Genomic DNA, 12889 nt, shown 5'->3' with positions numbered 1-12889 from the left:
CAGACTGCTGTGCTAGCAATGAGGGAGGCTCCGTGGGTGTGGGACCCTCCCAGCCAGGTGTGGGATATAATCTCCTGGTGTGCCTGTTTGCTTAAAGGGCAGTATTGGGGTGGGAGTTACCCGATTTTCCAGTGTTGTGTGTCTCAGTTCCCCTGGCTAGGTAAAGGGATTCCCTTCCCCCTTGTGCTTCCCAGGTGAGGCGATGCCTCACCCTGCTTCACCTCTTGCTGGTCGGGCTACAGCAGCTGACCAGCACCGATTGTCCGGCACTCCCTAGTGAGATGAACCCAGTACCTCAGTTGAAAATGAAAAATCACTGGTCTTCTGTGTCGCTCGCACTGGGAGTTGGAGACTGGAGCTGTTCCTATTCGGCCATCTTGCTCTGCCCCCCCACACTACACTTTCTCAATCAAAGTTCTCATTTATTCCTGTGGTTTCAATTGTCATCTACATGTGAATGACTCTCAAGTCTCTACTTCTAGCTCAGCGCCCTCTCCTGATTTTCAAACAGTTGTATCCAACTGTCTGTAGGACATCTTTATCTAGATATCTTGCAGGCCCTCTAAATTCAGTGTTTCCCAAGTTGAACTTATCCTGTTCCCTATTCCAGCAAACTTGCTTTTCCTTCAGAATATCTACCCAAACGAGGCCCTACTTTTCTCCCAGTTGCTAATGTCGGAAAGCTGGGCATCATTTTTGACTGCTCCTTCTACTTTGTCTCTTATAACCAATGAAGTAGCAAGGTAGCGATTCTACCTCTGAAAAATAATTTTACCTAGTCACTTCTCTCCATTGCTATTGCCACTACCCTAAACTAGGCCATTATTTTGCTTAGATTATTATAAAAACCACCTAATGAGTCCCTTTGTTCCTATTCTATCATCCTTTAATCCCTTTTCTACATTGTAGTCAGAGTGACCTTTATAAAATACAATTTTGATCATGTCACTGGTTAAAACCTTTCATTGGCTTCTCAGTACTTTCATGATAAAGTCTAATTCCTTAAAATAGCAAAAAGGTCTGCATGATCTAGCTCCTACTTGTCTCTTCAGCCTCATCTCTCTCTACTCCTTTACTTGGAACTGAACTCTAGACATACTGTATTACTGATAAAGAGTTTATTTAAAGATCTCTCCCTCTCTTTCTTTATTACCTCTGGACCTTTGTATAATCTCTATGCCTGGAATATTTAGCTATCTCTTCCTACTATCATTCTGGTGCCTGCCCCTCCATCCTTGGCCTATCCTTCAGGTCTCAATCACATCTATTAGGAATCCTTTCTTAGTCCATCAAATGTGGATTGAGTACATTTTCTATCTAAACTTAAGTGTGTTGTACTTCTGTCACAGAATCACTCATCACACTGTATTAAAAAAGCATGTTTACTTATTTGTATTTCTCACTCAACTACAAATTCTATGATTAGGAATAAGACTGTCTTATTCATCACTATATCTTAGCACTTTGGCATATTCTTGGTGCTTAATGAAGATGAAAGGAAAGAAGAAAGATTTAGAAAAAAAAAAGGAAGGAAGAAAGAGAAGATGGATTGTGAATAATGGTAATATTCTTAGTCAAGTCCACAAGTAATTCTAAAGTACACTGTGGATACCTACCTAATTGATAGGCAGAACAAAGAATATTTATATACATTAAATTACAGAACAAAGGGAAAATGTTATTAAAACTAACCTTCAGACGTTTAACTGTAGGAACAGATGAAACAGCATTCCTGTTTCTTAAATCAGATAAATATGAAGAAATTGTTGACTCTTTAATTTCTGACTTCTGTGCAATTCCAATTTTACCTATGAAAAGAAGCTTCAGATTCTTTAGGTTAAACTTCAGATTTTATTCTTATAAAGTCAAATTTCTTTAAATTTTCGAATCTAGTATTTACCTTTTTATGTTGCCCACAAAAGAGAGAAAATTATTTGAGTTATTAAGTTGCATAATATAAATATCATACATAGATAATTAGGATGTCATTACTATCCACCAAAGACCTTTCAATTCTGAACACTTGAAATAAACTTGTTTTAAGGAACTCACAGCAGTTATGTCCACATGTATGTTTACTTTTACAAGGGCATTCTCGGTTCCCAGGTTTTTTGCTGGCAGTCATTCCTAAATTAATATAGGAAAAACAAACCTATTTGTCAGTGCATTTATTATTGTTAATTCAATATAATTAATTTTTATCCAGTTTCCTTCCTTTCAGACAATACAAAAATATTGATTTTTATACTTCCTCAAGTGTTTTGTAATCCACGTAATTTTTTTTTTTAAATAAAGAGATGGGGTCTTGCTATGTTGCCTAGGCTGGAGTGCCGTGGCTATTCACAGGCATGATAATTAGTACTACAGTCTCAATCTCCTCGGCTCAAGAGATCCTGCTGCTTCAGCCTTCCAAGTAACTGGGACTACAGGCAATTACCACCATGCCTGGTAATTTTTAAAACATATTTTCGATAAGTTAGTCCCTGCCCCACTATTAGTCCCAACAAGAAACACTGAGCCACCTACAAGCTTCTCTCGACCTCCCTGGTTGTGTGTGTGTGTGTGTGTGTGTGTGTGTGTGTGCGTGCGCGCGTGTGTATATATACACAGACACTATATATATATAGACTATATATATAGACACACACAGACATATATATATAGTTTAATACTCTCAACCTGCATGGTATATATTTTCTATGTATGTATGTGTGTATATATATATAAAACATTATATATATAATGTTAATAGGGTCAAATCTGGCCACATATCAGTAACTTTTATACTAAATGAGGTAAGAATGAGGGTGGAGTTTAAAAACACTTCTGCTGCTTTGTACTTAAGCCTGAAAAACCTGGAAAGAAGCAAACATCATGGCATTTTGATGGTACTGCTGACAGAAGTTAGTAAACAGGATGTAATACATACTTAATAAATATTGGAAATAAATGCTTTAGGGATCTAATAAATTTGCTATATGAATTCACAGAAAAGAGAGATTATTTCCATCTTGACTCCCCTTAGAATTAACATATCCAAATATATAGTTTATTCTTCATTTATTATATTTTAAATCAGTTTTTCTTGATCTTAGCTCTCACTAGTAGCACAGGGAAGGAGAGAGATGTTTGAACTGGTCCTTGAAGGACAGACAGAAATATGAACATGAGAATGAGACCAAAGGAAGATATTCCAGATGGAGGGCATAATACCCAAAGGCAGCAAATCACAGATTGTAAGAGCTGAAATCAGCTTATTTTTGCTGGAGCATAGATTTTAAGTGACCCAGAAATGTTGGAGATAGTGGAGAGCTTGAAAACCTTTACAACATTTCTTGGTCCTTTACTCTTCATTTTCAGCACCATCGTTCAATCAAGCTTTTCCAAGTCATGGCACATCTAGACAGTGATAATATACATACTGCAGCCTAGGGTAAATGGATGAGGCTGCTCAACATATGAGGCAATGGCTGGTCTTTAGGGCTGAACAGATCAATGTATTGGGTACTGATGAAGTAAAAAGAAAACACCTGGCAGCTGGAAGCTGACAGCTAAACCACAGTATTCCCAATTGAGCAAACAATTTTGAGAATATAAATACCCAGATAAGGCCACTCTGTGACCATAGTAGAAGAAGACAGAGATAAGACTACCATATAAATATTTCTAAAACTAGAGAAAAGAATTCTCAAGAACCATAAAAAATAATGAAACATCCCCCTCTTCTGGCTAACACAGATGACTACTATTTTTTAAATCCTCTCATTTCCAAAATAAAATGTACCAAAATACCCAATATCTCACTTCCTGAGGGCATCCAATCTAGAACTGACCTCTGCTTTCCCTAAACCTTTCTAAGAGTCACCCAGCACAAGCTGAAATCCTATAATAAGATTCTGAAATCCTATAAGAAGAAAATCCTCCCGGCTCCCTGAGATGACCCACAGTTCTGTTGCTATGGATCTCTCCTTTGCTGCAGTACATTAAATAGACCTAACGTTCCTCAAACACAAGTGTGTTCCTCTTAGGCACTGACTGAAAGGCTTTGACATTAAACTTTGTAAGGTGTGTCATGACTTACTGCTTCAGGTGTTTTGTCCCAAGTCATGATCCCGTTACCTCTCACTTAGATTAGAACTGGTTTCTTGAATCCAGTCCTCCATGCTACAATTTATTCTACACATTGTTGCCTATTTAATGCTTTTAAAGTTCAATGCTGATCAGATCAATTTGCCCACTTAGAAACGTGAGTTACTTCCTACTGCAAACAAAATCAATTCCATCTTCAAGGCCCTGCACGATCCAATTCCAGCTTCCCTTCCTGGGACCCTACATCCATCAAAACACATTCAACTGCCATTCTTCAAATAGTCCCATGCCTTTCTATAACTGTAGCTTTGATATTATCTCTTGTCTTAGAAGACCCTCACTTCCTTGCCCAACAGCTGCCTATCAACCTGCAAGTCTGACTCAAATGGGACCTCTGTGTTGGAGGTCTATGGTGATCACCTGATCTGATTTCCCTCTCCTTTGGGCCACTGTGGCATTTTCTCTGTGCTTACTGCTTACTGTATGCTGCATTATATTTAATGTATTTACAGAAAAAACATAGTGATGAAGTACAGGGAACACTAAAATAGAATTTAAAATGAGCTCTAATATAGGCTCTTATTTAGGAAAAAAGATTTAAAATAATATCTGTTTATCTCACAGAGATGTAAAAATAAAATGTAATTAAGTATGTAAAAACATTTGACAATTAAGCAATAAATATATTAATGTATGTATTATCCCCACTATCTCTACTATTACATCAATTCAAGATTATACAAATAAATTTAAAACTAAAATTGTTCTGAATGCTGTGAAGGAGAGGTACATCATGCTATGTGATAAGAGGTGGAGCTGTTCTGGTCAGGAATGTTGGGCTGAGTATCGAAGAAAGAAGGGAAGTTAAGAAGGCAAAGAGTGAGGAGAAAGTGGGGTTCAGGCAGAGGGCACAGCATATGCTAAAGCTCTATGACAAGGAAAAGCATGGCACATTGGAGAAACTGAAAGGTCAGTATGACTGATGCTAGCAAATATGAGAAAGTACATAAGATGAGACTATAGTGGTAGTAAAGGGAGCCTATGTTAGCAGGGGAACAGTTCCACCATGGCACCATGGCAATTGCATGTCTCCATATAGGCCATGTAGGTAAGACTCGACTGTTGGCAGAATGCCCTGTGATCATCCTTAAAAATGGCAAGATAGGCAGTCTTGTGAGGAGCTATCAAAGGCCATTTCACATTTGCTCCATACCTTGCAGAAAACCCCCGATCTTGCAGAAGACTTGCCATGAGGCAGTTTCTCATCTGCCTCCCTGATTCCACTAAGGCATGGAACTTTCCACTTTGTCCCTTTCAGATAAAACTGCTTAGCTGCAGCCTAGAGTTCACTTCTCAAAAACAAAGCAACTCACCACTCATGTTGTCTGTCATCTGACCCCTCTAGTTTGGTATCATCCTGTGGAATTGGGGATATAAGCAGCTAATACCATGCTGATCTTGCTTTGCCATCTGTGTAAGTAATAAAACTGTTTCAATCCATCAGGGTGTCCTTACCAGCCAAATCTACAAAAGTGAGGCAAGACTACATAGCAGCTACCACTGCATTGCTGCTTAGGGACTGGCTGACCATGTGACCATATAGAACCTTCTAGGGGATGCTAATGATTTAGATTCGAAGAGCTATGGGAAGCCACTGAAGTGTGTTAACCAAAGAGAGGGCATAATCAGATTTGCATTTTGAAAAAACATCACTATGTAGAGTGTAATATGGAGAATAGATTTGAGATAAGACAGAAAGGATGCAAGAAAACCAGTAGAAGTCTAAGCAGAAATGATGGTAACTCCAGAGTGGTGGTGGAGGTAGAGTTACAGAGAATAGACTGATGTGAGATATAGAGAAGGTAAAAATATTTTTAATGCAGAATCAAGTGGAATGATTTTCTTTCTCGAGCAGCATATTGCTTCCCCTCAAGTTTTGCAGCTTTCCTATTAGTCTAGCAATATCTACCTTGTTTGTTTAAGTTCACTCAATAGTTCAAGGGTAAAAGCAAATACATGGGAATGCCTCATCCATTTATTCCCCTCTCACAGATGCCTCCTTCCTTGAGCCCTATATCTGCCTCCTAATGCAATCTAGACCTGCCCTATAACTGTTATCTTTGAACTTTCTTTAAGTTCCTGGGCTGAATCTACTACAAATGGATTCTTGGGCTTTTTCTTTCTTGTTTTACTGGTGATCAGTTTCAAGCAACTGCCTAAGAAAGGATGTGTGAGAATAAAATTGTCTGAATCTTTGAATGTATTAAGGTTATCTTTATATTACTTTCATACTTAGTAGTTTGGCTGGGCATAGAACATAAAGTTGAAAATCATTTTTCCCTTGGAATTTTATTTTTTATTACTAGTTTTGGGGACAGGGTCTCACTCTGTCACCCAGGCTGGAGTGCAGGTGTGAGATCACAGCTCACCGCAGCCTTGAACTCTTGGGCTCAAGCGATCCTGCCTTCTCATCCTTCCAAGTAGCTGGGATTACAGGCACAAACCACTGCACCTGGCTTCCCCCTGGAATTTTAAATCCATTGACTTTTAGCATCCAACTTTGCTCACAAAAAGACTATTGCAATTTTTTATTTTTGTTCTTTGTAAGCATTTACAATTTTATCTTTCTCCACAATGTTCTGAAATATCGCAATTATGCTTTATTTGTAGACCTTTCATTCAGCCTAACTAGCATTAAGTAAGCCTTTTTAATGTGAAGATTTCTGTCGCACTTCAGTTCTAAAAAGTTTTCTCAAATTATTTCTTCTGATTTGTTTGTTCTTTCTTCAACACTTACAAGTTGGATACTGGGCTCTTAAATTGCCTCCTTTTTCTCTTACATTTTCTATCTCCTTGACTTTTTGCTTTCAGTGAGAAGGTATTGACTTTATCTTCAAGCCCTCCAGTTTTCTTTCCAAACATAGTTTTTGCTTCTCTGTGCTTGCTCTGGTTCTTTTTATTTTAAAATGGCATCCTATTCAGTTTTGTGGTTGCTAATATAATCTTTAATTTCTCTGAGGTTACTAAAGTTTTATATTAGGTTTTGTTATATTCCTGAATTATCCTTTTGCTCTTTCATCCATTTTCTATTTACTTATTTTGGACTTTCACACATTCTACATTTTCCTCAAATGTCTAGTCACCCTTGGTTGTCTGCCTATAAGGTTCCTACCATATCTCCATTTCGCATATGGGAAAATTAATTCTTACAGAGGTTCAGTAAGATGCTTAAGACTATGCTGTTAGTAAGTAGCAAATCTGAGATTCTAATTCAAGGTAGTCTAATTCCAGAGCCTGATCTATCAACAATTCTCTCTCTAGTTGTACCAGTTGTTTTAGTTCTCCCAAAGGATTTATTTAAGTTATTTAGAGAAGGGAACTATTGTTTTGAGGTGGGAAGACTCGGAAGAAAAGCTTTGCAAGTCGCCGTTTAAAAATGAGCAATAAAGAGTTGCCTTTGTCTCTTAAATACTAAAGAGCTTCTAAAAAAGATGCATGTCTAAACGCTGCCACAAGGTGGTGCACAATGACTATGCACACATTTGCTCCCAGTGGCAACAACTATGATCTGGGACTCTAATTGGAGAGATTCTGAGGGCTCCCAAAAATTTCAAGGCAAAGTTGGCAAATCTTGTCAGGAATGAGGACTGTATGCAAGTTTTGTTTGTTTGTTTATATAATACTAGCAAATGGATACTACCTGACGAAATCGTTTTGCTGTATTTTTGTTACACATGGTACTTCGAAAATAAAAGTGCTCCCCTCTACCCTGCCGCCCTCCCTACCTCCTGAGAATTGTCTGAATTTGTCTTATTAGCAAATATAAGCTTACAGATATTGGTAATTAGAAAGATAAGGTTCTCAGAAAAAAATTAATCTAAGCTGTACTCTTCTCTTTTGAGAAAAAGTCTGGCTCTGTCACCCAGGCAGGAGTGCAGCGGCACCATCTCAGCTCACCGAAACTTCGGCCTCCCAGGTTCAAGCGATCCTCCCATCTCAGCCCCCTCAGTAGCTGGAACTACAGGCACGCGCCACCACACCCAGTTAATTTTTGTATGTTTTGTAGAGACAGGGTTTGTAGAGACTAGCCATGTTGCCCAGGCTGGTCTCGAACCTGTAAGCTCAAGCAATCCACCCACCTCGGCCTCCCAAAGTGCTGAGACTACAGGTGTGAGTCACCGCACCCAGCCTAAGCTGTACTCTTAAGTATACTCCAAAGACAGCAGATTCCATATTCCATCACTGTCATTATCTGAGATGCAAATATTTTCATAGTTTTGCCACATATTATATTAATTTACTTGTTATAAAGTCTCCCGTTCCAAGCATTTAAAGTAAATTTATTAATAATATCAAATAGAAATGTATTGAAAGAAAACACTTAAAATTACTTTAACAGGGTCATTAACAGGTGGCGGGGCAAGGGTCACTTCTTTAAAAAAAAAGTCCAGACAATAAATAGAAAATAGCAAGAATCTCTGACACACTTAATGTAACTTTCTAATTATAAATTCAAATAATCTGGTCTGTGCAGAAGCCATTGGAGTATTTTTTAATATTACTTTGACTTTTGCAGTTCTCCATTTATGCTAATCATAGATTTATGCACTTCATGGTTTTACTTTTGTTTTTAATGATAAGAGAGTCTCCTTTTCATTTTTCTGTCAAATATTTTATTATTGTTTTGTTATTTATTTATGAAGAAAAGGAATACACTGAACTAGAGTCCTTGATTTTGCAACTTAATGCACATACACACCAAAGAATATAAAGAAAAGTAGACTGCCTTTTGACTGGTATTTAGATGGACACACAATGTGCCTGAGGATTGGCTTTATCCTTGTATTCATTCAACTACGTTAATCATCATTATTATTATTTTTGAGATAGAGTTTTGCCTTTGTTGCCCAGGCTGGAGTGCAGTGGTGCAATCTCGGCTCACTGCAACCTCTACCTCCCAGGCTCAAGCGATTCTCCTGCCTCAGCCTCCCAAATAGCTGGTATTACAGGTGTCTGCCACCATGCCCACCTAATTTATGTATTTTTAGTAGAGATGGGGTTTCACCACATTGGCCAGGCTGATCTCGAACTCCTGACCTCAGGTGATCCGCCTGCCTCGGCTTCCCAAAGTGTTGGGATTACTGGTGTGAGCCACTGCGCCCAGCCTGAAGACATTAAATTTTCATATTCAGAAAAACACTGCAAATGAAGATAAATTTATTAATGTCAAATAGATTTTCTTCAAATTAAGCAAAGCCTATAATTCTTATTTAGAATGCATTTAAAGGATAAGAAGTTTGAATGCCTAATCTTCATACACTAAGAGCAGGCCTGAAAATTTTTTAATTTTTGTTTTTACAACTTAAAAATATGTTTCACATTGCCATATACTAAAAATAACAAAAATGTTCTCCTCAAATTGTACAAAAATTTTACCTCTTGGAACTATAACCATATGTGAGAAATTGCAGCTAAAAGAATGTTTTCAAAAAGTTTGATATGGTTTGGCTGTGTCCCACCCAAATCTCATCTTGATTTGCAGCTTCCATAATTCCCACATGTTGTGGGAGGGAACTGGGGGAGATAACTGAATCATGGGGGCAGTTTCCCCCATACTGTTCTTGTGGTAGCGAATAAGTCTCACAAGATCTGATGATTTTATAAGGGGTTTCCCTTATTCTTTCTCTCATTCTCAAGAGAGAATTCCCCTCTCATTCTCTCTTGTCTGCCACCATGTAAGACATGCCTTTCACCTTCTACCATGATTGTGAGGCCTCTCCAGCCACATGGAACTGTGAGCCCAACAAACCTCATTTTGTTTTAAATTACCCAGTCTATGTCTTTATCAGCAGCATGGAAATGGACTAATATAAGTTGTAGAAAGCATGAAAAGAATTTTCCATTATTTTACATTCCCTAAGGTGCGTGTTTTTGTTTTTATACATAGTCCTATAATTTGATGATACATAAAATAGAAACATTTGTTCAACTTGCAAGCACATTTGGAAACAGCCATTTAGCAATTATATTCTTTGAACTAAATATCAGTTTGTATCATTTAATAACACCATCTGACAAGGGATTAGAACAAGTGAAATTTGGATTGTTTTGAAAAGGCCCAAATTTGGTGTCACAACCTTAGTAGGGTAACCTACTGACCCTTCATTGTGTCAGTTACTAAGAAATAGTGTATGTATGTTATGTTTAAAGGTTTAATTATGTATCTTTATCCAGGGATATATACATTTACATATAAAAATGGAATTGTACAATAGGGATATGCATAAGTTCCTAAGATTTGGATGACTACATACAATAGCCCCTTTCAACCATGATTTTACTTTCCACAGTTTCAGTTATACAAGGTCAACTCTGGTCTGAAAATATTACATGAAAATTTTCAGAAATAAATATTTTGTAAGTTTTAAATTGCACACCATTCTGAGTAGCATGATAGAATCTCATGCTGTCCCACTTCATTCTGCCCTGGATGTGAATCATCCCTTTGTCCAGCATATCCAGGTTGTATATGCTAACCACCCCTTAGTCCCTTGGTAGCTGTCTCAATAATCAAATCGACAGTCACGGTATCACAGAACTTGTGTTCAAGTAACCCTTACTTTACTTAATAATGGCTCCAAAGAACAAGAGTAGTGATGCTGGCAATTTGGATGTGCCAAAGAGAAGCTGTAAAGTGTTTCCTTTAAGTGAAAAGGTAAAAGTTCTTGACTTAATAAGGAAATAATATATATAGGGTTCAGTACTACCCACAACAGAGAAATATCAGCACCCCTAGAAACTATCTTTCTGTCCTATTCTAGTCAACACTGTCAAGAGTAACATTTATCTTGACTTTTAACAGCACAGATTAGTATATTAGTTTTCTAGGGCTGCTGTAACAAAATACCACACACTGGATGGCTTAAAACAACAGAAATTTATTTTTTCACAGTTCTGAACATTAAAAGTCTGAAATAAAGTTGTTGGCAGAGCCATACTCCCTCTGAAGCCTCTAGGGGAGGATCCTTCCTTGACTCTTCCAATTTCTGATAGCTCTAGACATTTCTTGGCTTGTGGGAGCAGAACTATAATCTCTGCCTCTGTCTTTGCATGGCTGTCTTTCCTCTGTATGGGTATTCATATGGACTTTTCTCTGTGTCTGTGTCTTTTTGCCTTTTCATATAAGGACACCAGTCATATTGGATTAGGATGCAGTCCTATTGGATTAGGGTCCACCTTAACTTGATTACATTTGCAAACGATTGCAAATAAGATCACATTCACAGGTACCAGGGATGAGAACATCAACATACATTTTTGTGAAACACAATTCAAACCATGAGAGTTAGTAGTACTTATTTTTGCAATTTATATACATGGGCTCATACAGTATTACTTTTTGTGTCTGGCTTCTTTTGCTTAACTTTATGTTAGTGATATTCATTCATATTGTTGTGTGTAGTTATAGCTAATTCAATCTCCTTGCTCTACAGCAGGGGTTGGAAACTATAGTCCATGGGCCAGCCATCTATTTTTGTAAATAAAGTTTTACTGGAATACACCCATGTCTATTCATTTACATATTGTCTACGGCTGCTTTTGGGTTGCAAAGACCTACAAAGACAGACTTGCATAGTTATAAAGATCTATAGTCTGCAAACCAAAAACATTGACTATCTGGCCTTTTAAGAAAGTTTTCTGACCCCTGTAGAATTCTATTGTGTCAATATACCACAATTCATTTGTCTGTCTAACTGCTGATGAGCTTTTGGCTGGTTTCCATTTTAGGGCTAATATGATAGTACTGCTATGAACATTCCAAAATACATCTTTTGGTGAACACATATGCACACTTCTATCTGGTATATACCTAGAAGAAGAATTGCGCTATCACATAATATGCCAGGGGAATTACTCTATCATAGAATGCATATGCTAAGCTTTAATAAATACTGCTAGTTTTCTGAAGTAGTTGTATCAATCTATAATCATATTAGTGATTAAGAGTAACAGTTGTTATATATCCTCATCAATGCTTGGTATTTTCTTTTTCACTTAAGTCCTTTTGATGGTTGAACAATGATACAGCAATATCTCGTAGATTTTCATTCTCACATTGTCTAATGAACTTCAATACCCTTTAATATGTTCTTGACGTTTTGGATATCTTCTATTTTGAAGTGTCTGTTCAATTGGGTACTCATTTTTAAAATATTTACTAATACACATAAGAGTTCCTTATATATTATGTAGAATCGTTCTTTTCAGTGTATTAATTTGTTAAGGCTGCCATAACAAAGTGGCAGATTGAGTGGCTTAAACAACTGAAATTTATTGTCTTACAATTCTACAGGCTACAAGTCTAAGATGAATGAAGGTGTTGGTAGGGTTCCTCTCCTTGGCTTGTGAATGTTTATTGCTCACTGTGTCTTCACATGATCTTCTCTCCATGCGTGCCTGCATCCTAATTTCTTCTTCTTATAAGAACACCAGTCATATTGGATTGGGGTTCACCCTAAGGAACCCTATTTTAATTCAATTATCTTTTACAGACCCTATCTCCAAATACAGTCACACTCTGATGAATTCAGCATATTAATTTGGGGGTGCACACAATTCAGCTCATACCAACCAGGTATATGTATTCAATTTTTTTCCTCACATTCAGTGAGTTGCACCCTTCACTCTCTTAATGGTATCTTTTTGATGAACAGAGTTCTTAATTTTAACATAGTCAAATTCATTATGTTTTTATGGTTAGAATGTTTTGTGCCCTGTTTTTTTTTTTAAAAAGCCAACC

The 12889-nt window shown here is 37.3% G+C and overlaps 1 protein-coding gene across 1 annotated transcript in view; it reads right to left on the bottom strand.

Moving 5' to 3' along the window:
* Positions 1–12889, bottom strand: part of LOC105550634 (probable ATP-dependent DNA helicase HFM1) — a 168436-nt gene that overhangs the window by 20523 nt on the left and 135024 nt on the right. The window contains 2 exon segments of the mRNA XM_011995593.1: positions 1693–1808; positions 2053–2127. Of these exon segments, the coding sequence (XP_011850983.1) occupies positions 1693–1808; positions 2053–2127 (191 nt within the window).

This window comes from Mandrillus leucophaeus, unplaced genomic scaffold (assembly GCF_000951045.1).
Source record: "Mandrillus leucophaeus isolate KB7577 unplaced genomic scaffold, Mleu.le_1.0 Scaffold492, whole genome shotgun sequence".
Lineage (NCBI taxonomy): Eukaryota > Metazoa > Chordata > Mammalia > Primates > Cercopithecidae > Mandrillus > Mandrillus leucophaeus.
The sequence above is the reverse complement of the archived record's forward strand: the minus strand, read 5'-3'. Positions and strand labels throughout refer to the sequence as shown.